Below are 23,692 nucleotides of genomic sequence, written 5' to 3' on the forward strand. Positions count from 1 at the left end.
TCCCTGCAACACAGGAGGCTGAGGCGGAGGATCATTGGAGCCTAGGAGGACAACGCTGCAGTGAGCCAACATCAGGTCACTGCATCCAGCCTGGGTGACAGAGCAAGTCCCTTTCTCAAAAAAAAAAAGAAAACAAAAACCAAAAGCAATTAAACGTCCTTCAATAGGAGAATGAACTGCAAATGATGCTCTGGAACCTTTGCAGCAAGGGCAAAAGTGGGGCGCTGGTGCCCTGGGCGGAATGCTCATTGTCAGTATCCTGTGCCCTGCTGTCCCACAGCTGAAGCAACAACAGGATGGCAGACAACATTTGGCTAAAGGAGAAAAGATATTTATTCCTAGTAAAAACAGATTAACTTTTTTTTGTCATGGTTAAACAAAAGTAAAAGCAAACAACCAGGTAGAAGCGAACAAATACTTGGGATTTGAGAGGAAACTAAAGTAAAGCTGTGGTAATTAAATCACTGAATTGACACCAAGATTTTAGCACAAGACATCGCCTTCTGCTGATAGGAAACAACAGTTAAGAAGATGAAAGAGCACGTTACGTGAAAGATCTAGGATCTTAAATTCATGGAACAAAAATAATTAAATGAGGAAAAGTGACAGAAAAAAAGAAAAAAAAAAAAAAGAAAGGAACAGTTCCCAGGCTAGAAAACTGAGCATAAAAAAGGAAGTGAAGAAAAGATAAAGAGAGAGTGAGCCCTGAGACCTGGTTCTCTGTACAGAGTACCACATCTGCTGCGGTCACAAACGATTCAGCGAAATGCACACAACGCAACAGGTATTTGGATACAGAGGCGCTTCCCCAAAGTGTTCCCGTCTGCAGCAGCCCTCACCTCAGCGTGCCGCTCTGCACAGCCAGCTCCAGCAGGATGGCCAGGGCCAAGTGCTGGTCCTGCAGGGGGATGCTTCTGGTCCTTTGGTGCCTTGCGTTCCATGAACATCCCTGAAATGAAAGCAGTGGATGCAGGAACAAAGCGACCTCCAGAAAGACAGCATGCTTACAATCACACTAACACGTTTACTACACGCTCCCTCCAAAGGAAGGATATATTTTTAATATTCAGAATCAAGTTTCTGAGACTTGCTACTCAAATTTATTCACAGATTTTTAAAGTATACAATTAGTTTACAGAAATATATTTTATTTAAAGTATTCATTCAGATACTATATTACAGTAGATGACATATTCCAAGTGTGTGAAGCATAAAATAATTTATCTCATTATCCAAAACATGAGTAGAAGAATATCTAGCTATCTTTTCCACTTTCAATGACATGTAAGAATATACCAGTATCAATATTCTCCTACAGAATTAGAGAACCAATTGCTAAAACCACCTGAGGATCTGGAGGCAAAATGTCTACACTAATTTCTATCTCTGATCAAAGATTACCTGGTTGCTTGCCCCATACCCAGCTGTCCAGGATTGACTTGGCCCTATATACAGGTGCAGGAGTTTCTTCTTCATCTTTTTTCTCTTTGTCATCCAGATCTTCTTTCTTTGTTCCACTTGGTTCGACACTATCATCTGTAGAAATAAAAATTTTTTAATCTGTAAACGCTTTTCAGAATGCCATACCATTAGTCAGTCTCTGCAAATGTCCCTCCCCGAAAAGTTACAACACACATCATTAACTGTATGTTTGACAACTTAAAAATAAAATACCTCAATCATACCTGTAACAGATCCAGTATAATTTTCATAAACAAACCAATATATTGGCCGGGAGTGGTGGCTTACGCCTGTGATCCCAGCACTTTGGGAAGCCAAGGTGGGTGGATCATGAGGTCAGAAGATCGAGACCATCTTGGCTAACACAGGGAAACCCCGTCTCTACTAAAAATACAAAAAATTGGCCAGGTATGATGGTGGACACCTGTAGTCCCAGCTACTCAGGAGGCTGAGGCAGGACAATGGCGTGAACCCGGGAGGCAGAGCTTGCAGTGAGCTGAGATCACACCGCTGTACTCCAGCCTGGGTGACAGACCAAGACCCCATCCGGAAAAAAAAAAAAAGAAACCAATTTATCAAATTATTTAAAGCATGTCTTCCAAAATGATATTTCATTAACTTCCTAGCAAATTTCACAACTGAGAAACTTAAATCTGATATTTACCTACTTCAATTTCACACCAATTGCTTTTATCCAGTGGTTAAAAGCACTGTTCCCATGGGTACACAAGAGTCCCAGTGCTTGTGTACCCATGGGAAAAGGGAGGGTGTAGAACAGGAGTATGATTCAAAAATCTTTTAACTCTTTACAAGGCCCTACTCCACTGCCAACTGGGAAGCACTGCTATGCACTGTCACTGTCACTGACAGCATCATTCAAGAGCACTGGGACACAAAGGAAAAGCTGAGAAAAAGGACTTTAGGCCACTGACAATGTCAAGTTTCAGTCAAAAACAACTGTCATAAAACTCCTTACATAGTAAGCGAGGAGAAGAGAGAACTAACCTTAACCTTGAAGTCTAAACACCTTCCATCACAGAAGGCTGTGACTAAACATCTAAATAATATAATTAGAAAAATGTATCTCAATCGGTGAAAGACACAATATCCCATCCAGATTACAAATAATGAGTATCTAAAAATCTCGAAGGAAACAGTTCATCTGTTTACAACACTTCTGACACCAAATGCATGGACTTTTGCACCAAGCAATTCTCCGGTTCTCTGCGACACTCAGCTGTGTGTCCTACAGTGCAATTCAATTCTGAAACTAACTACCTAGAATTAGCACAGACCCCACAGGTTAATAGCAGGAGAGAAAAGGTACAATGCTGAAAAAAATATCCAAAGAACTAATGGCTGAAAACTTCCTAGGTTCAGCAAATGACATAAACTTAGCCAGATTGAAGAATCTGCATAAAGCCCACACAAGATAAATCCAAAGGAAGCCATGACGAGGCACATCATAATCAACTGCTAAACACTAAGGACAAAACCTTTTGAAAAGTGCCACAGAAAGTAGATATAGAAGAATGTCTTGTGTGGCCTGAAATTAAGGATAAATATTACGTGCTCCTTTTACGTTGGTAAAATCAAGAAAGCCTCAAATGGCCTAACCACAAGGTCTCTCCCGAGCTCTGCTCCCACGGATAAGATCCCAAAGCCAAACAACCCTCCTTATCGCAGAGACCCGACCCCAGCCTGCTCATCCCTGCTGGCCCAGAGTTATTCACACAAGCCAATCACAACTTCCCATGGAAGCAAGGTTACCTCACCCTCTTCTTACTACAAAATGTGCCTCCCACAGCCCCTGGTGGTTCACTCTATTCCCAAGTGCAGCCCCCGTGTGCCATGCAGTGTCCCCCACCCCCAGGGCTGTGAGCATGCGTGACTAATAAACTGCTATTTCATCTGTCCAGTGTCGGTGTCCTATGTTCAGCCATCCCATATCCCTAGGGCAGGAATCTTCTAGGGTTATAAACAGAACTTTAATCAACCTCTCCTTGGTTATTTTACTGGTTCCATGATACAGCTTTTTCTGTGCAAAAGATCTGAACAGAAACTTCACAGAGGATACAAGAGTGGCAAACAAGAACATGATATTCAGCATCGTTAGCCATTACGGAAGTGCAATTAAAACCGCAATGAGATCCCACTAGACTTGTTAGAATGGCTCAACTAAAAAACACTGATAACATCAAGTGCTAACAAAGACACAGAGCAACAGAAACGTGACAGATTGCCAGCGGGAATGCAAACTAAAACAGCCACTTCGGAAAACAGTTCAGCACATGACCCAACTTTCACACCACTAGGTCTTTACCTAGGGAAATGGAAACTATATTCACACAAAATCTGTACAGAAATGCTCACAGCAGGAGTACAATTGGGAAAGAAAAATGGAAACAACCACCAGGTCCTACAATAGCAGAATGGATAAACACAGTGTGGTACATCCAAATGATGAAATACTAATCAGCAATAAAAACAACTATTAATACACAGAACAGCAGATAAATCTCAGACATATAACTGGGAGTAAATGAAGATGGTTTCAAAACATTACTTAAAATATGGTTCCACTCACATGACATTCTCAAAAAGAATACTCTATACTGATGGAGAACAGATCAGTGGTTGCCAGGGTATGAGGCCAGAGAACATGTGATAAAAAGGAGAAGCACAAGGAAGCTTTTGGGGTGATGAAACTTCTACATCCTGATGATGATGGGGGTTACATGAATCTACAGAAGTCAAAATTTACTGAACTAGATACCACAATAAAATAAATTTCATATAAGTTTAAAAAAAAAAAAAATGCTGGCTGGGTGCGGTGGTTCACACCTGTAATCCCAGCACTTTGAGAGGCTGAGGTGGGTGGACCACAAGGTCAGGAGTTCGAGACCAGCCTGGCCAACATGGTGAAACCCTGTCTCTACTAAAAATACAAAAATTAGCCAGGCTTGGTGGCATGCGCCTATAATCCCAGCTACTTGGGAGGCTGAGGCAGGAGAATCGCTTGAACCTGGAAGATGGAGGTTGCAGTGAGCCAAAATCACGCCACTGCACTCCAGCCTGGACCACCAAGTGAGACTTCATCTCAAAAACAAAACAAAAAAAAAACACAAAAAAAAAAAAAACAAAGAAAATACCTAGGTCCAGGAAGGACAGCTGGAATACAGTCTGCTGGAATCATGTCAGAGCAGGGAGCTGGGTCTGGAGGGCTGGAGTAGGGTGTGGCCCCACTCTAGGAAGGAACTAGGAAACGCATCCTGGGTGAAGCAAGAGCAGAGTCCCGTTCTGCAACAGGTGAGCATTTATCCTGATCTGAGAAACTACATGCACATTTATATGTCTCAGCCTCTTATTTTCCTGAACAACATGGAAAATGAGAGAACAAACAATTCAGAAGGTTAAGACATGAAATACATTTAATTCAGAAATCATACACAGGAAGGGAGGAAATGAATGGGGGAAAAAAGCAGCTAATGGAAAGTGAGAATGGGCCAGATGCGGTGGCTCACGCCTGTAATCCCAGCACGTTGGGAGGCCGAGGCAGGCAGATCACTTGAGGTCAGGAGTTTGAGACCGGCCTGGCCAACGTGGTCAAACCACATCTCTACTAAAAATACAAAAATTGGCCTGGCATGGTTGGCAGCCACCTGTAATCCAAGCAACTAGAGAGACTGAGGCAGGAGAATTGCTTGAACCTGGGAGGCAGAGGTTGCAGTGAGCTGGAATCTTGCCACTGGACTCCAGCCTGTGCAACAGAGCAAGACTCTGTCTCAAAAAACAAAAAGTGAAAATAACCTAACATGTACTATACAAAGCACCTGGCCTAACAACAATACATTACCCTTTTAAATCTTTACAAACAACCTTGAAGGAGGCAGGCTTTGTTGTCTCCAGTTTACCAAGGTAGACACCTCGGATCACAGAATACAGAGTAGAACCCAGCCAGAAACACAGCTCAGGTGAGAACACAGGTGCTGGCTCTAAATGCCAGACTCTGCCGTACGTGTGTGTGTGTGTTGTGTGTGTGTGGTCACTAACCACAGCCCAGGGGCCAAACCCAGCCCACAGCCTCTTTGTGTATGGTCTGAAAGCAGAGAAAGTATTTTACTTTTGTTGTTCTTTTGAGACAGAGTCTTGGCTCACCATAACCTCTGCCTCCCAGGTTCAAGCGATTCTCCCAGGTTCAAGTGATTCTCGTGCCTCAGCCTCCGAGGAGCTGGGATTACCGGCGTGCATCACCATGCCCGGCTAATTTTTTGTTTTTAGTAGAGATGGGGTTTCACCATGTTGGCCAGGCGGGTCTCGAACTCCTGACCTCAGGTGATAGCCTGCCTCGGCCTCTAAAAGTGCTGGGATTACAGGTGTGAGCCTCCACGCCTGGCCATCGTATTTTATATTTTTTAATGATTGAAAAACAATCAAAAGAAAAACAGCGTTTTGTGACTTGCAAACATTCTGAGGACTTCATCTTTTGTGTCCATAAATCAACTTTACAGAATGAACGTCCCCTGCCCGCTGACGCAGTATCGTCTGTGGCTACTTTGGCACTACAGCTGCAAGGTCCCATGGCTATGACAGAGACCATAGGGTCCATTGAGACCTTAAAATATTTACTATCTCACCCTTTAAAGAAAGTAGGCCACCCCTACCCTACATCTGGCTATAAATTTTACACGTGAAAAAAATGCAACATTCTTAATTTTAAACCAGTACACTGGAACACTGCTCATCTCCCTTCTTCAAGATGAAAAGCTTTGACAGTCACCAGGAATCAGACAAGAACCCTAAGTACACCTCAAGTGTTATTCTCAGGAGTATAAATTACAACACTTTACAACAGCAAAAGCAGGATGAAGTCACTGGAGGGTATGAAAACAACCAAGAGTAATTAGCACCACCAGCTCCAAGACCACACCACATCAGCTTCAAAGTTGTCTACTCTTCCTTTCACTACTGTAGGGTTCGAAGTATACATAGAGAAAATCGAACACATACTGCCCAAACACATTGCTTATGGAATGCTGGAGAGAAGGGAAGCGAGACCTCCCATTGGCCAGGTGTGGTGGCTCACACCTGTAATCCCAGCACTTTGAGAGGCCAATGTGGAAGCATCACTTGAGGTCAGGAGTTCGACAGCAGACTGGCCAACATAGTGATACCCCATCTCTACTAAAAATATGGCTCATGCCTGTAATCCCAGCACTTTGGGAGGCCGAGGCAGGTGGATCACAAGGTCAGGAGTTTGAGGCCAGCCTGACCAACATGGTGAAAACCTGGTCTCTACTAAAAATTCAAAAATTAGCCGGGCATGCTGGCATGCACCTGTAATCCCAGCTACTCAGGAGGCTGAGGCAGAGGGTCGCTTGAACCTGAAAGGCGGAGGTTAGTGGTGGCGGGCACCTGTAACGCCAGCTACTCAGGAGGCTGAGGCAGGAGAACTGCTTGAACCTGGGAGGCAGAGGCTGCAGTGAGCCAAGATCACACCACTGCACTCCAGCCTGGGCAACAGAGCAAGACCCTGTCTCAGAAAATAAAATAAAATATTCATAGTCTTAATAATGGAAAACAAAAACACTTACTGAACACCAAAACATCTGCCTAACAACCCCAATCAGTTGGGATCTACATAAAGAACAATTATGCTCTGCTTTCCAACCATGATTTTTAAAAGAACAAAGGACAAAAAAATTCATCAAATATGGTCCGGGCACAGTGGCTCACACCTGTAGTCCCAGCACTTTGGGAGGCCATGGCGGGTGGATCATGAGGTCAGGAGTTCAAGACCAGCCTGGCCAATATGGTGAAACTCCGACTCTACCAAAAATACAAAAATTAGCTGGCCGTGGTGGAGGGCGCCTGTAATCCTAGCTACTCAGGAGGCTAATGCAGATAACTGCTTGAATCCAGGAGGTGGAGGTTGCAGTGAGCCAAGATCATGCCACTGCACTCCAGCCTGAGTGACAGAGCAAGACTCCCTCTCGAGAGGAAAAAACAAAAAAAAATTCATGAAATATAATAAATAAAATAAATACTTTGGATTTTTCCATGTACTTAGCTTTTCTTAGAGCATCTTTTAGAATTATTGTTTCACAAAAAACACTTTGGGAAACGTTTTAATTTATTAACAAATACCGGAGGGCTAGGAAGAAGAGGTTAAAACTTTTCAAAATATACAGAATGAATTACTGATACGTGCAAAAAAAAAAAAAAAAGGGTTGCTGACTACTGTCATGGAAGGCACTGTCATATGGACACTCTTAGCCTCAGCATCTGGAGGTCCAGAAAGGGAAAATTTCAAGTCAGAGAGAATTCTATACATATCATTTATTTGGAACCTTCAGCCCTTAAGATCCCAACATCATGACCTCAGTTTCAACAGAATTGTCCTTAGACCTTGTATTGGTTACAAATACAAAACAAACAGCTCAACTGAACTAACTCTTGTCTCTCCAGAAACACAAACACAAAACCTCATAAAACGAGTGAGTTTCTATAGACCGTAATTACTGCAACTTACTTCTCCAATTTTCCCCTCCACAGCTAACTAAACAGCTCAAAAACTATCAGTAACAAACAACAGTCACCATGATATGGTTAGGAGTGTGGCAGATTTCTTAACCAGTAATAATAGGAAAAAATTTTTGCCTATTAATAGATCTCAAGTTTCGTGCACTTGCAAGAAACTAATTAAAAGGCAGCCGTGCACGATCTACAAAAACAGCCATAAAGACTGTTACATTTTAAGTTAAAGGAAACAAACCTGCTCCTCTAATATAGCAAAATACAACTGACTTCCCCTTACATACCCTAAGAGAAGCCTTACACGAGAAATTTAAACATGGAAGCAGAAACACACCAACAAAAACACATGTCAAACCCCACCTGTATATCTGTTTTCAACCATTTGGAGTCAAGGCGAGCCTGGGCAGCCAAACAGAAAGATTCAGAGGGCATCTTTTCTCCAGCTTCCTCCCAGGTCTCAGGCCTGCAAGTAAACGTACATGTTGAAGACCTAACGCTTTTTAATAGTTTACAAAGACACTCCTGAAAGGTTTAATGCAGAAAAAAAAAGAGAGAGACAAAGAACAGAAAGATGGGAGAGAAGAGCTGGGGGACGGGAGTGAAGTGGAGAGAGGGAAAGAGGGAAGAGATGGAGGGAAAGGGAGGTGGGGAAGGGAAAGCCTTTTTCCAAGGTAGGCAGGGTGTGCCGAGTTTCTGCACCACGCTGGCGAGACCTTGAGAATGGACGGTCACAGGAGGCCAAATCACAATGTCATCCCCCTGCCTTCAAATCCAAATGGTACACACACACACACACACACAAACACACACACGACAGAAGCTCATCGTTTGTTTTGTTTTGTTTGAGATGGAGTCTCGCTCTGTCGCCCAGGCTGGAGTGCAGTGGCGCGATCTCGGATCACTGCAACCTCTGTCTCCCAGGTTCACGCTATTCTCCTGCCTCAGCCTCCCGAGTAGCTGGGAGTACCGGCGCTCGCCACCACGTCCGGCTAATTTTTTTTTTCTATTTTTAGTAGAGACGGGGTTTCACCGTGTTAGCCAGGATGATCTGGATCTCCTGACCTCCTGATCCGCCCGTCTCGGCCTCCCAAACTGCTGGGATTACAGGCGTGAGTCACCGCGCCCAGCCAGGCAGCCCATCGTTTTAACGACAAATGACAGCAGTATGAATCTGCCGCTTTACCCCACAGCAGGGCGCGCGGGCGTTGAACAAATTACTCTAAAGGATTGCCCGCAGAAAAACCCACAGCCACCACCACTTGAGAGAGGGAGAGAGGCCCAAGGCTGCGCCAGGGGCGGTCCGCGCAAGCCCCGGTGCGGCCATGCCCATGCCCGCCTCTCCCGCTCGGCCGACCGCCAACCCCGCGCCCGCCCCGCCCCCGCCGCCGGCCTCCCCGGTGCCCCGGGCCAGGACCTGACATGTAGGGCCCGGCGGCCTCGCCCCGCCGGCCGGCGGACACAGCCTCCCAGCAGCCTGTGGCTCAGCCATCGCTCGCGATCCCGGCGTCTCTCACGGCCGGAAGGGCGGGCCGACGCGGGACCCCTCTTGCGGCCAATCGCAAGGCGGCTCCGCGGGCGCAGCCAATGGGGAAGAGGGAGCCCTTCCCCGCCTCTCCCGACTCTTCGGCTTCCAGCAATCCCGTTTATCTTCCTACTTGGAGCGCCCTGGCTGCTGCCAGGGCCAACCGCAGGCGCCCGAAGGCGGAATTTCCGCGGCAGGCACGCACACCCGCACTCCCAGGGGAGTCAGTTTCTCACCACCTGAATTATTTGAATTTAGCACCACAAAGAGTGGAGCAATTAGGTACAGAGTGCCTCCAGACCTGATGCAATAGAAATCACTGACATCATCTTTTTTTTTGAGACAGAGTCTCATTGCATCGCCCAGGCTGGAGTGCAGTGGCATGATATCTGCTCACTGCAACCTCCACCTCCCGGGTTTAGGTGCCTCAGCCTTCCGAGTAGCTGGGATTACAGGCATCTGCCACCACACCCGGCTAATTTTTGTATTTTTAGTAGAGACGGGGTTTCATCATGTTGGCCAGGCTGGTCACGAACTCCTCACCTCTGGTGATCTGCCTGCCTCAGCCTCCCAAAGTTCTGGGATTACAGATGTGAGCCACCGTGCCCGGCCTATTTCATATTTTAAATATTAAAAAGTAGAACTTGGCCAGGTGTGGTGGCTCACACCTGTAGTCCTAGCAGTTTAGGAGGCTGCAGTGAGAGGATCGCTTGAGCCCGGGAGTTCAAGACCAGCCTGGGCAACATGACAAGACCCTGTCTATTCAAAAAATAAAATTAGCCAGGTGAGGTAGCACGTGCCTGTGGTCCCAGCTACTCGGGAGGCTGAGGCAGGAGAATCTCTTGAACTCGGGAGGCGGAGGTCGCAGTGAGCGGAGATCGTGCCACTGCACTCCAGCCTGGGAGACAGAGCCAGACTTTGTCTCAAAAAAAAAAAAAAAAAAATACTAATAATAAGAGGCCGGGCGCGGTGGCTCACACCTGTAATCCCAGCACTTTGGGAGGCCGAGGCGGGCGGATCACGAGGTCAGGAGATGGAGACCATCCAGGCTAACATGGTGAAAACCCGTCTCTACTAAAAATAGGAAAAATTAGCCAGGTGTGGTGGCATGCGCCTGTAGTCCCAGCTATTCGGGAGGCTGAGACAGGAGAATCGCTTGAACCCAGAAGGCTGAGGTTGCAGTGAGCCGAGATTGCGTCACTGTACTCCAGCCTGGGCGACAAAGCGAGACTCCATCTCAAAATAAATAAATAAATAAAATAAAATAAAAAATAAAAAAATAGTAATAATAAGCTTGGGCAGTAGAGGGGCCCCCCCGGGCAGTGGCCACCTGTGGAGTGACATGGCTCTTGGCTCCCTGGCAGCCAGCTTCTGGGTCAGGCATCTTCCTTGGTGACTGCCCCTTCAGCTTTCCTGGTGTGGCCGTGAGTGGTGTGGCACTGCCGTGACCCATCATCTTGTCTTAAAGATGCATCCTGACTTTCCTCCACACTCGCACACTCAAGAATGCAACATCGTGATTAACTTGCTAAAGGAATATCACATAAACCACAGCATTCGAAAATTTTTTGGTCATTGCAATGATCTTGATCAGGCGATGAGAAAATAAATGCTTGAAGAATGAGTACATGGAAAAGGGGACCAAGAGCAGAGAGTATGGCAATTTGATGCAAAAGAGACTTTTTTTTCTGAGACGGAGTTTTTTTTTTTTTTTTTTTTTTGAGCCGGAGTCTCGCTCTGTCGCCCAGGCTGGAGTACAGTGGCGCCATCTCCGCTCACTGCAAGCTCCGCCTCCCAGTTTCACGCCATTCTCCTGCCTCAGCCTCCCATGTAGCTGGGACAACAGGCGTGTGCCACCACACCTAGCTAATTTTTGTATTTTTAGTAGAGACAGGGTTTCACCACGTTGGCCATGGCCAGGATTGTCTCGATTTCTTGACCTTGTGATCTGCCTGCCTCAGCCTCCCAAAGTGCTGGGATTACAGGTGTGAGCCACTGTGCCCGGCGGCAAAAGAGACTTTTTAATTCTTCAGAGGAATCTGAAAAATAAATTGTATTTTCACTGGATGCCTTGGCTGAGAGAAGACCGAAAAACTATAGGTTGGGCTGGGCACCATGGCTCACGCCTGTAATCCCAACACTTTGGGAAGCCGAGGCAGATGGATCACCTGAGGTCAGGAGTTCAAGACCAGCCTGAGCAATATGGTGAAACGCTGTCTTTACTAAAAATACAAAAATTAGAAAGGCATGGTGGTGTGGGCCTGTAATCCCAGCTGGGAGGCTGAGGTAGGAGAATCTTTTGAACCCGGGAGGCAGAGGTTGCAGTGAGCCAAGATCGTGCCACTGCACTCCAGCCTGGGCGACAGAGTGAGACTGTCTCAAAAAAAAAAAAAAACACTCTGGGTTGATACCTGAAAGAATCCTGTCTTATTTGCTCCCCAGAATTCTTCTAATGGAAAGTGACTCATGAGAAATTGAACCATGGAGACATATGAACATTTCTGATTCTGAATATTTGTTGGGCAGAGTCTTTAGTACCATTTTTCCTCCACCAACAAACCTGACTTCACCATGTTTCTTCTCTTTGCCTACAACAAGTTAACATCTCAGTAACTAATCTCCCTGAATAAAGGAATATGCTAAGTTAAAATAAAATAATTTATTTTAAAAATTTGTTTAAATAGGCTGGGCACAGTGGCTCACATCTATAATCCCAGCACTTTGGGGGGCCGAGGTGGGTGAATCACGAGGTCAGGAGATTGAAACCATCCTGGCTAATATGGTGAAACCCTCTCTCTACTAAAAATACAAAATTAACCGGGCGTGGTGGCAGGTGCCTGTAATCCCAGCTACTCGGGAGGCTGAGGCAGGGGAATCGCTTGAACCCGGTAGGCGGAGGTTACAGTGAGCCGAGATTGCACCACTGCACTCCATCCTTCGCGACAGAGCGAGACTCCATCACACACACATGCAAAAAATTGTTTAAATAAATTATCTTAAATAATAATTTATTTTTAAAAATTAATAGACGCAATCTGTAGGCTTCGTAATATCTAGTTTATCTACTCCAATACCTTTTGGAGGCATACTTCCTTTACTTTACTTGATTTCTGAATTGGGGATCCTATCACTGCAAACAAACAATAGAAAATAAAGAAATAAAGACCAGGTGTGGTGGCTCATGCCTGTAATCCTAGCAATTTGGGAGGCCGAGGCTGGTAGATAGAGGTCAGGGGTTTGGGACCAGCCGGGCCAACATGGTGAAACCACATCTCTACTAAAAATACAAAAATTAGCCGGGCATGGTTGTACATGCCTATAATCCCAGCTACTTGGGAGGCTGAGGCAGGAGAATCACTGGAACCCAAGAGGCAGACATTACAGTGAGCTGGGATTGTGTCACTGCATTCTAGCCTGGGTGACAGAGTGACATGAGAGAAAGAGAGAGAGAGAGAGAAAGAAATGAAGGAAGCAAGAAAGAGGAGGGGAGGGGAGAGGAGGGGAGGGGAAGGAAGGGGAGAGAAGGGGAGATGAGGGAAGAGGAGAGGAGGGGGGGAGAGGGAGGGAAGGGACGGGAGGGAAGGGAGGGAAGGAGGGAAGGTAGGAAAAGAGAGAGAGAGGAAGGAAGGAAGGAATTAAGGAAGGAAGGAAAAGAAAGAAAGAAAAGAAAGAAAGAAAATGGGAGATAATATTACTCAAGCAACAAGAGAAAATTCCGTGATAAGGATTAAGACTTTTGGGCTGGGTGCAGTGACTCATGCCTGTAATGCCAGCACTTTGGGAAGCCGAGGTGGGCAGATCACTTGAGGTCAGGAGTTCGAGACCAGCCTGGCCAATATGGTGAAACCACTTCTCTACTAAAAATGCAAAAATTAATGGGGCGTGGTGGTGCATGCCTGTAATCCCAGCTACTTGGAAGGCTGTGAAAGGAGATTTGCTTGATCCCAGGAGGCAGAGGTGCAGTGAGCTGAGATCTCACCACTGCACTCCAGCCTCCAGCAAGACTCCATATTGGGAAAAAAAAAAAAAAATTAGGACTTTTGTCTAAGATGCTGTTCAGAAGAGTTAGAATAGCAGGTCTGAGACTACTGTCCTTAGAGAGGGCTGCTTGCAAAGTTGGCATCTGGGAACTTGGGTTTAGAGAGGCCTGTCACCATTCCCTACCTAATAAGAGTGGCTCACTGTGCCTAAACTGTTTGTACACACAACGCAGTTTATGTTGCTTTCCTTTATTTTATTTATTTATCTACTTATTGAGACAGAGTCTCCTTCTGTCACCCAGGCTGGAATGCAGGGGCATGACCTCTGCTCACTGCAACCTCTGCATCCCAGATTCAAGTGACTCTCCTGCCTCAGCCTCCTGAGTAGCTGGGATTACAGGCATACACCACCACACCCAGCTAACTTTTGTATTTTTAGTAGAGACAGGGTTTCACCATGTTGGCTAGGCTGATGTCAAACTCCTGACCTCAAGTGATCTGCCTGCCTTGGCCTCCCAAAGTGCTGGGATTACAGGTGTGAACCACTACACCTGGCTGCCGCTTTCCTTTAGAGTGTCTGAAATTGTTGGTGTGTGTTATAAGTAAAATGCTTATTCCTCAGTGCCATAAGGAAAAATTAGCATTCAGACAAAAAAATTTCTCAGCAAGCTACTTTCCGCAGAAAGTGTGCTCCTCGCAGACAGAACAATGGCAAGAGCATACCCAAACAAAGGAGGGAAGCAATTTTTATCTCTTAGGCAGCTTCTCCCTGCTACTGTGTCCTGTCTCCATTGGCTGGAGCCTGAACACACAATCTAAGCTAAACCCAACTGGCTAATAACCTAAAACTTTCCTAAATAGGTAAAGGCAAGGGAGAACAAAGGAGGAGAGGAAGTTGCTTATGAAAAGACTTAGAGAAGTAATAACATTTCCAGATAAGGAAGGGGCATAAGCTGTGATCTGGGACATACCTGAGCATATCTAGAACAAATACCTCGGTTAAAGTACAAGGACATAGAATGTACTCATTCCTTTATATCTAACAGCTACAAAGGATAGGGCTGAACAAAGAGTTATTAGCACAGAGCAGAGGAGGCTTGAAGGAAGTTAGTCTTTAAAAGAAACTATTATTTCTAATACTTATGATTTATTCTTTAACAAGAAGGGAAACTTTGAACAGAAACCTTTTTACTTTCCACAGCATGTGACTGACCACTGATAAAAATTCCCTGGACTCCTAGACTCAGGCAAGCTTCCCTGGTACAGGACACTTTGCACTTGTAATCTTAACTAATTGTTGGAGTAATTTAGAACATGCTATATGACTCCATTGGGAAAGAACTTTTGGATGCTCGCTCCTGCTTTTCTCCAGACTTTGCCCCACGGACCTTTTTCCTTCGCTGATTTTGTTTCCTTTCATTGTAAAAAATCATAGCTGTGAGTCTGACTATAGACTGAGTTCTGTGGATTCTCCTAGTGAATTATCAAAGCTTGGAGGTGTCTTGGGGACTCCTGACACAAATGCTTAATAAGAACATAGGCTGGGTGCAGTGGCTCATGCCTGTAATCCCAGCACTTCGGGAGGCCGAGGTGGGTGGATCACGAGGTCAGGAGTTCACGACAGGGCTGGCCAAGATGGTGAAACCCTGTCTCAACTAAAACTACAAAAATTAGCTGGGCGTGATGGCAGGCTCCTGTAATCCCAGCTACTGGGGAGGCTGAGGCAGGAGAATCGCTTGAACCCGGGCAGCAGAGATTGCAGTGATCCGAGATTGCGCCACTGCACTCCAGCCTGGGTGAAAGAGTGAGACTCCGTCTCAAAAAAAAAAAAAAGTTTTTGAATTAGCGGGGTGTGGTGTTGTGCTCCTGTTGTCCCCGCTACTTGGGAGGCTGAGGCGGGAGGAGCTCTTGAGCCCAGGAGGTTGAGGCTGAGCCAGCTATGTTCGCACCACTCCACTCTAGTCTGGGCAACAGAGAAAACAGCCTGTCAAAAAAAAAAAAAAAAAAAAAAAAAAAAAAAAAAAAAAAAAAGAAAAAAGAGAGAAAGAAAGGGAGGGAGGGAGGAAGGAAAGAAAGAGAGACATGGAAATTCTCAGGCCTCACTCCAGACTTACAGAATGAGACATTCTGGGGGGCAGTGCCAAGAAATCTATAATTTAACAAACTCTGCCGGTGGTTGGGATGCACAACTGACCTTATTAGAACCACTGAATTTTGACATCCAAGGGCTGAGAGAAATCCCCAGGCCACCACGGGGGGCAGTAAAGACAGTGAGGCTGGTCGGAGCGCGGCTCAGAGGCGCGGCAGAGGCCCCCCACCGCGGCGGCCCTAGGCGGGCTGGCGGAGCAGCGGACCGCGCTGAGGCCGCCCCACGCGCCGGGATGGCGGGGGCCAAGCGCGCCGGAGTGGTCGGGGCCCGCGGCAGCCCGCGCCTCTTGATGGGCAGCTGGCACTTGCTCAACAAAGGCCTGCAGCTCCTAAGACTTTGTCCCCGATGCAGGCTTCAGTGATTGCGCGGATCAGAAGCCTGAGCGCTTTGACTCCAGGCAATTAAGGACGTGGGGTGAGGCTCCAAGACAGGACGCGGTTCTGCCTGGGGATCCTGAAGATAAGAAGCTTTGAAAAGTCGAATTCATGGCCGTGGAAGCCGAGACCCTATTAGGAGATGTCAGGCGTCCGACCTCCGATCATCAAGGGGCCCCTGGTGGCGCTGCTGGACGGACGGGTCTACACAGTGGAGATGCCCATCCTGAAGGACGTGGCCACGGTGGCCTTCTGCGAAGCGCAGTCCACGCAGGAGATCCACGAGAAGGTCCTGACCTGGAGAAGCTCAAAGCCCTCCACATCACCGTCCGGATCGGCAGTAGTTTTTGACAATATGGACAAGTCCTCCGGGGATTTAGGCGTCGCCGTCTGCAACGTGCCTGCGGTGTGCGTGGAGGAGCCGCCGACTGGATGCTGTGCCACATCCTGAACCTGTACCGGCGGGCCACCTGGCTGCACCTGGCGTTGCAGGAGGGCACGCAAGTCCAGAGCGTCCAGCAGAACCGTGAGGTGGCGTCCAGCGCCACCAGGATCCGCCGGGAGACCTTGGGCATCATCGGACTCGGTGGCGTGAGGCAGGCGGTGGCGCTGCGGGCCAAGGCCTTCGGCTTCCACCTGCTCTTCTATGACTCTTACCTATGTCCAGCGGGCGCTGGGGCTGCAGCCCATCAGCACCCTGCAGGACCTGCTCTTCCACAGGGACTGCGTGACCCTGCACTGCCGCCTCAAGGAGCCTCATCAAAGACTTCACCGTCAAGCACAAGAGACAAGGGGGCCTTCCTGGTGAACACCGCCGGGGGCGGCCTGGTGGACAAGAAGGCGTTGTTGGCCAAGGCCCTGAAGGAGGGTCGGATCCGCCGCGAGGCCCTGGTCGTGCACGAGTCGGAACCCTTTAGCTTTAGCCAGGGCCCCCGAAGGATGCACCCAATCTCTTCTGCACCCCCCATGCTGCGCGGTATGGCGAGCTGGCATCCATGGAGATGCGAGAGGAGGCAGCGCGGGAGATCCGCAGAGCCATCACAGGCCGGATCCCAGACACCCTGAAGAACTGTGTGAACAGGGACCATCTGACGGCCGCCAGCCACTGCGCCAGCATGGACCCCGCTGACGTGCACCCTGAGCTCAACGGGGCTATCTACAGGTACCCTCCGGGCGTGGTGGGCGTGGCCGCCACTGGCATCCCAGCTGCTGTGGAAGGTATCGTCCCCATCTCCGCGTCCCTGTCCCACGGCCTGTCCCCTGTGGCCCACCCGCCCCACAGGGGCCCCTTCTCCTGGCCAAACCATCAAGCCCCAGGCAGATAGAGACCACGCCAGTGACCAGTTGTAGCCCCGGAGGAGCTCTCCAGCCCCGGCGCCTGGGAGGAGGGCCCGGAAACCCTCGGACCAGAGTGTGTGGAGGAGGCGCCTGTGTGGCAGCCCTGGCACTGCAGAGACTGGTCTGGGCTGTCAGGAGGCGGGTGAGGGCAGTGCTGGGCCTCGTGTCGGTTGTCGTCGTCCCTCTTATGGGCACTCTGCCCTGTGTCCTTCGCCTTCCTCATTAAGCAGAAGTCAGTAGTTATTCTCCCACGAACGTTCTTGTCTGTGTACAGTTTTTAGAACATTACAAAGATCTGTTTGCTTAGCTGTCAACAAAAAGAAAACCTGAAGGAACATTCAGAGGTCAATTTGAGGGTTTTTTTTTTTTTTTTTTATGTTGGAACGTGCCCCGGAATGAGGCAGTTGGCAAACTTCTCAGGACAATGAATCCTTCCCGTTTTTCTTTTCATGCCACACAGTGCATTGTTTTTTCTACCTGCTTGTCTTATTTTTAGAATAATTTAGAGAAACAAAACAAAGGCTGTTTTTCTTAATTTTGGCATGAATCCCCCCTTGTTCCAAATGAAGACAGCATCACGAAGCAGCTCCAAGACGAAAAGCTTGGGCGCTGCCCAGCTTGCCTGCTGCCCATCGACTTCTGTCCTGGGGACACAGAGGGTGGCAGTGTCCCCGCCTGCACCAGTGCCGTCCTGCTGATGTGGTAGGCTAGCAAGATTTTGGTTAAAATCATGTTTGTGATTGTAACCATCTGTATGAATTATTTTAAAGAAATAAAATCCGAGAAAGAGAGAAAAAAGAAAAAAAAGAGAGAGACAGTGAGGCTACTGAGCAGAGTGGCTTCAGGCAGTGGCCTCACAGAACTGCCTGCAGCCCTCTTAAGAGCGGCTTGGCCACTGCAAGACAGGACACAGTCAGCTGGGTGGGCTGGGCCCAGGACAAGTTGATGCTGAGACAATGGAACTTGCACCAGAGATCCAGAACCCTTGAAGGAGTGGACATCTCAGCCAACACCAGCATCCAGGGCTGAGTAGGCACAAGAGAAGACCCCACACAGTGTGGTCAGAGTGAGCTGGAGGACTGGGACTCAGGCTCCAACACCGCTCCGCCTCTTCCATCCTCATTCTGGTCTAGATCCATATTGAGCTCCTGGCCTGTGAGGTGTTACTATTTCTCGGAGTAGACAGACAAAAGCAGTCCACTGTTGGCCGGGCGCGGTGGCTTGTGCCTGTAATCCCAGCACTTTGGTAGGCTGAGGCAGGCAGATCACCTGAGGTCAGGAGGTCAAGACTAGCCTATCCAATATGGCAAAATCCTGGCCCTCTAAAAATACAAAAATTAGCTGGGCGTGGTGGTGGGTGCCTGTAATCCCAGCTACTCGGGAGGCTGAGGTGGGAGAATCACCTGAACCTGGGTGGAAGTTGCAGTGAGTCAAGAAGGCGCCACCGCACTCCAGCCTAGGCCACAAGAGCGAGACTCCGTCTCAAAACAAAAAACAGCAACAACAAAAATTCCACTGTCAAGACAGCAGCGTGACCACATGCTACATCTCTTTCTTCTATAGAACATCATTAGACATAGTAAAAAAAAAAAATGTATTTTGAGACAGAGTTTCGTTCTGTTCTCCAGGCTGGAGTGCAATGGCGCGATCTTGGCTCACTGCAACCTCCACCTCACAGGTTCAAGCGATTCTCCTGTCTCAGTCGGCCGAGTAGCTGGGATTACAAAAAATACATATATTTTAAAGCAGAATAACAAATTCATAACTAAGCATGGAATGAAAGAGGGGACCCCCATGGACTTGAAATGGTAACGTCTTTCTTTAAAAAAAAACACAGAAAGTCTGCAAGATGGATGTCTTCTGGTCACTTCGCACAGCCTTCTGACATAGCGCTTCACCCCAGACCCCAAACTCACTGTCCTGCTCGGGGACCCCCAGAACACACTGAACATTGAGGGCACACCACCTACTCTCCTATCCTCACCTCATTCATGCAGGAAATGGCTAAATGAATAACTCAGAAGAGAAGCCAAAAAGAAAATGCACATGGGGAACAGGAGAGGCGAGCAAAGGCCACAGCCTGGAGGCCTGGGCTGATACGCTGCGAAGACATGTCTCTGGGGGCTGCCTGCGGGGAGCAGTCTGCCATTCAAAACACACATAGACAAGCCTCTCATAGCAGACAAGGGCAGAACCAGAAATTAACACATGTGGGGGAAGATATACATCACAAATAGACAGTAAAATCCGTGGAAGAACCAAGGGAATGGTGAAGCAGAATGTCAGGAAAGGACTTTATAATGCTTACACCTTACAGAAATAGAGAAGGAACTGAGACAAAAATCAATTTGAATCCTTGGAAATAAAAAATGTCATGACTGAAATTAACAATTCAGCAATTACTGAACTGAGAGCTGAACAGAACTTGTAAAGAGTTGTGTGTGTGTGTCTGTATGCACATGCTCACACATACATACAGAATGAAACTTCAGAATATCAAGGACAAAAAAAAAGAGAAAAAAGGGGCCAGGAGAAGAGATTATGAATGATGCATAAAAAAGTGGAAATCAGGCCAGTCTCAGTGGCTTCTGCCAGCACTTTGGGAGGCCGAGGCAGGTCTATCGCTTGAGCTCAGGAGTTCAAGACCAGCCTTGGCAACATGGTGAGACTTCGTCTCTAATAAAAATAAAAAAATTAGGCCAGGCACGGTGGCTCATGCCTGTAATCCCAGCACTTTGGGAGGCCAAGGCAGGCAGATCACAAGGTCAGGAGGCTTACACGGTGAAACCCTATCTCTACTAAAAATACAAAAAAAAAAAAAATTAGCTGGGCAGGGTGGCAAGTGCCTGTATTCCCAGCTACTCAGGAGGCTGAGGCAGGAGAATGGTGAGAACCAGGGAGGTGGAGCTTGCAGTGAGCCGAGATGGTGTCACTGCACTCCGGCCTGGGTAACAGAGCAAGACTCCATCTCAAAAAATACATAAAAATAAAAAATAAAAATAAAATTAAAAAATTAGCCAAATATGGTGGTGTGTACATGAAGCTCCAGGCTGAGGTGGGACAATCGCTTGAGCTCAGGAGTTTGAGGTTGTAGTGAGCTATGATCATGCCACTGTACTCCAGCCTAGGCAACAGAGTGAGACCGTGTTTCAAAAAAGACCCCAAAACCAAACAACAAAATAAAATCACAAAAATGAAAATATATCAGATTTCTTTTTCATTTCTTAGCTGTATTCCGCATATGAAAGACACACATTAAAATTGCAGGTCCAGGCCAGGCGTGGGGGCTCACGCCTGTAATCCCAGCACTTTGGGAGGCTGAGGGAGGTGGATCACCTGATGTCAGGAGTGGGAGACTACCCTGGCCAACATGGTGAAACCTCGTCTCCACTAAAAATATGAAAATTAGCTGGGCATGGTGGTGGGAGCTTGTAATCCCAGCTACTCAGGTGGCTAAGGCAGGAGAATTGCTTGAACCCGGGAAGCAGAGGTTGCAGTGAGCCAAGATTGCACCACTGAACTCCAGCCTGGGCGACAGAGTGAGGCTGTCTCAATAATAAATAAATAAATAAACAAACAAATCAATAAATAAAATGCAGGTCCAAGTAGCACTCCCAGTGGTCCCACACATCTGTCCCTTGTTTCAACAGTGTTAGGACAGACCTGAGCCCTCCCTCTCTTCCAGCCTCCCCTAACCTCCAATCTCCTCTCCAGTTACAACCTCCAGGACCATCTTCTCAGCCATCTCCTGCCTCCAGGACCAGCCAACCCCATTGTTGTTAGAAATAAGGTTAGCTCCTTATTGCAGAACAACCACAACCTCCCAGATTCATCAGAGTGATTCCACCAAGAAGGAAACTGTGGTCAGCTGCCTGGTCCATGTGTATCGGTGGGTCTCCAGAACTTACAATTCCCTGGGCTTCTATTTCAACCACAATGAGTGGCTCTGGAGGGCTTTGGCTGCTTCTTCCATGAGTTGGTTCAATAGAAGCACAAGGGCACAGTGTGTCTCTTGGAAGTGCAAAACCAGCTGCACCATCTTCCAACGTGCACAGAAGCCATCTCTAGATGAGGGGGGAAAACCATGGATGCCATCAAAGCCACCATCGCCTGGAGAAGAATCTGAATCAGGCCCTTATGGATCTGCATGCCCTGGGTTCTGCCCACACAGACCTTCATCTCTGTGACTTTCAGGACAGCCATTTCCTAAATGGGAAGATGAAACTCTTCAAGATGACGGGCAACCACTGCAGTTACCTTTGCTGGCTGGCCAGCCCCCAGGCCCACCTGCACCAGTCTCCTGTTTTCCAAAAGCCTACCCGCAAGCACAACCAGGGCCTCCAGAGCCCAGCAGCCCTTTGAGGGGCTCCTCTGCACCTCCTGGTATCAAGGCTTCTGCCTGACCCTCTCCCTCCAGCCAGCAGGCAGCTTTTTAACCACCCTCCAGCCTTCTCCCAAGCCTTGGACCAAAGGGGAAGAAAGTTTTTAAAGCAAAAAAAAAAAAAAAACAAAAACAAAAACAAAGAAAAATAGGATATGGAAAAATTGACAGTAATACAACAGAGAGCTCAGAAATAAATCCAAACATATCTGGTCAACTGACTTTTGACAAGGGCATCAAGAGGACACAATGGAGAAAGAATAGTCACTTCTTGGCTGGGTGCAGTGGCTCATGCCTGCAATCCCAGCAGTTTGGGGGGCCGAGGCAGGTGGATCACCTGAGGTCAGGAGTTTGAGACCAGCCTCGCTGACACGGTAATTACGTTTTTTATTTCCAAGAATTCAAATGGATTCTTGTCTCAGTTCCTAATTTCTCTAAGGTCTACACATTATAAAGTCCTTTCCTGACATTCTGCTATCACCATTCCCTTGGTTCTTCCATGGATTGTACTGTCTTTTTGTGGTGTATAATTTCCCACATGTTAATTTCTGGTTCTGCGCTTGTCTGCTATGCTAACGTTGAAGCAAGGATGATAATAGAACCTCCCTAAAACTGATCCTGTCCTTGTCCAGGAGCTGAACCCACTTTTGTAAGATGAATGAAAGGCCACAAGATTAGGATTTGGGGTGGGGATCCTGAATTCTGTGAAAATACAGGCATAGTTTCTGTAATCCCTTACTGCTCAGGAGTCATGTGGCCAGAGGTCACAAGATTTGTGTCTTCCCCAATGACTCCTGTAGATAACATCACTCTTGTCTAAGATTGGCCTTTTGGGATGTTTTTCAGACTCACCCCACCTGGACTCAACCTGTGGCCTCATCCAGACATGGACTCAGTGCATGAGGACCATTTCCACACCCCTATGATTGCATCCCCAACCACTTGGGATAACATCATTAATTCTTTTGCACGTGGAAATCATTTTCCCAATACCATTGTAATTCCCCGGTGGGTTCTTCCTGCTTGCTGCACAGACAAAACCAGTTCACTGAGGCCATGGTATTGCAGTAAGGAGTTGAATTAACTCAATGCCAGCCACATGGAAGGACTGGAGTTATCACTGAAATCCGCCTCCCCAAAGGCTGAGGTTAGGGTGTTTCAAGGAAAGTTTTGTGGGCAGGGAGGGGACTCAGGAATGGGTGCTCTTTAATGGTTAGGGCTTCTCTAAGTGTGTTCTGAATGGCAGACTGCGCCCCGCAGGCAGCACCCAGAGACATCTCTTCGCAAGCGTATCAGCCCAGGCCTCCAGACTGTGGCCTCTGCTCGCCTCTCCTGTTCCACATGTGGATTTTATTTTTGTTTTTGGCTTCACTTCTGATTTATTCATTTAGCCATTTACTGCAGGAGCGAGGTGAGGATAGGAGAGTACTTGGGGTGCCCTCAATGGCCAGTGTGGTCTGGGGTCCCCGAGCAGGACAGTGAGTTTGGGGTCTGGGGCTCAGGCGCCATGGCAGTAGGCTGTGCGAAGTGACAGGAAGACATCCACTGCACATATTTTCTTTGGTTTTAAAGAAAGACATTACCATTTCATGTTATATTTGTTTTATGAGACAGAGTTTCATTCTGTCACCCAGGCTGGAGAGCAATGGTGCCATCTCAGCTCACTGCAACCTCCACATCCCAGGTTCAACCGATTCTCCTGCCTCAGTCTCCCGAGTAGTTGGGATTACAAAAAAAAGTACATTTTAAAGCAGAGTAACAAATTGATAACTAAGCATGGAGTGGAAAGAGGGGACCCCCGAGGACTGGAAATGGCAACGTTAGACTATGAACTAAATTTCTCCCATGGTTGATTTGGCCTATGCCCAGGAATGAGCAAAGACAGCAGGCCTGTGAGACTGGAAGCAAGATGGAGTCAGCCATGCTAGACTTCTCTCACCGTCGTCATCT

The 23,692-nt window shown here is 47.5% G+C and overlaps 1 protein-coding gene and 1 pseudogene across 2 annotated transcripts in view; one reads left to right on the forward strand and one right to left on the reverse strand.

Moving 5' to 3' along the window:
- The window catches only part of LOC134738360 (E3 ubiquitin-protein ligase HERC2-like), a 76,137-nt gene that overhangs the window by 2,151 nt on the left and 50,294 nt on the right, over window positions 1–23,692 (reverse strand). The window contains exons 1-4 of one of the 2 annotated variants that reach the window (XM_063653141.1): window positions 9,413–9,529; window positions 8,359–8,461; window positions 1,402–1,536; window positions 840–949 (exon numbers count right to left, since the gene is read on the reverse strand). In XM_063653141.1, coding sequence (XP_063509211.1) covers window positions 840–949; window positions 1,402–1,536; window positions 8,359–8,380 — 267 coding nt within the window. In that variant the 5' untranslated portion in view covers window positions 8,381–8,461; window positions 9,413–9,529. Of the gene's footprint in view, window positions 1–839; window positions 950–1,401; window positions 1,537–8,358; window positions 8,462–9,412; window positions 9,530–23,692 lie in introns of those variants that run through there. The other variant, XM_063653140.1, reaches the window with a different exon arrangement.
- On the forward strand, window positions 15,939–17,373 carry LOC134738357 (C-terminal-binding protein 1-like; annotated as a pseudogene).

This window comes from Pongo pygmaeus, chromosome 16 (genome assembly GCF_028885625.2).
Source record: "Pongo pygmaeus isolate AG05252 chromosome 16, NHGRI_mPonPyg2-v2.0_pri, whole genome shotgun sequence".
NCBI classification, from domain to species: Eukaryota; Metazoa; Chordata; class Mammalia; order Primates; family Hominidae; genus Pongo; species Pongo pygmaeus.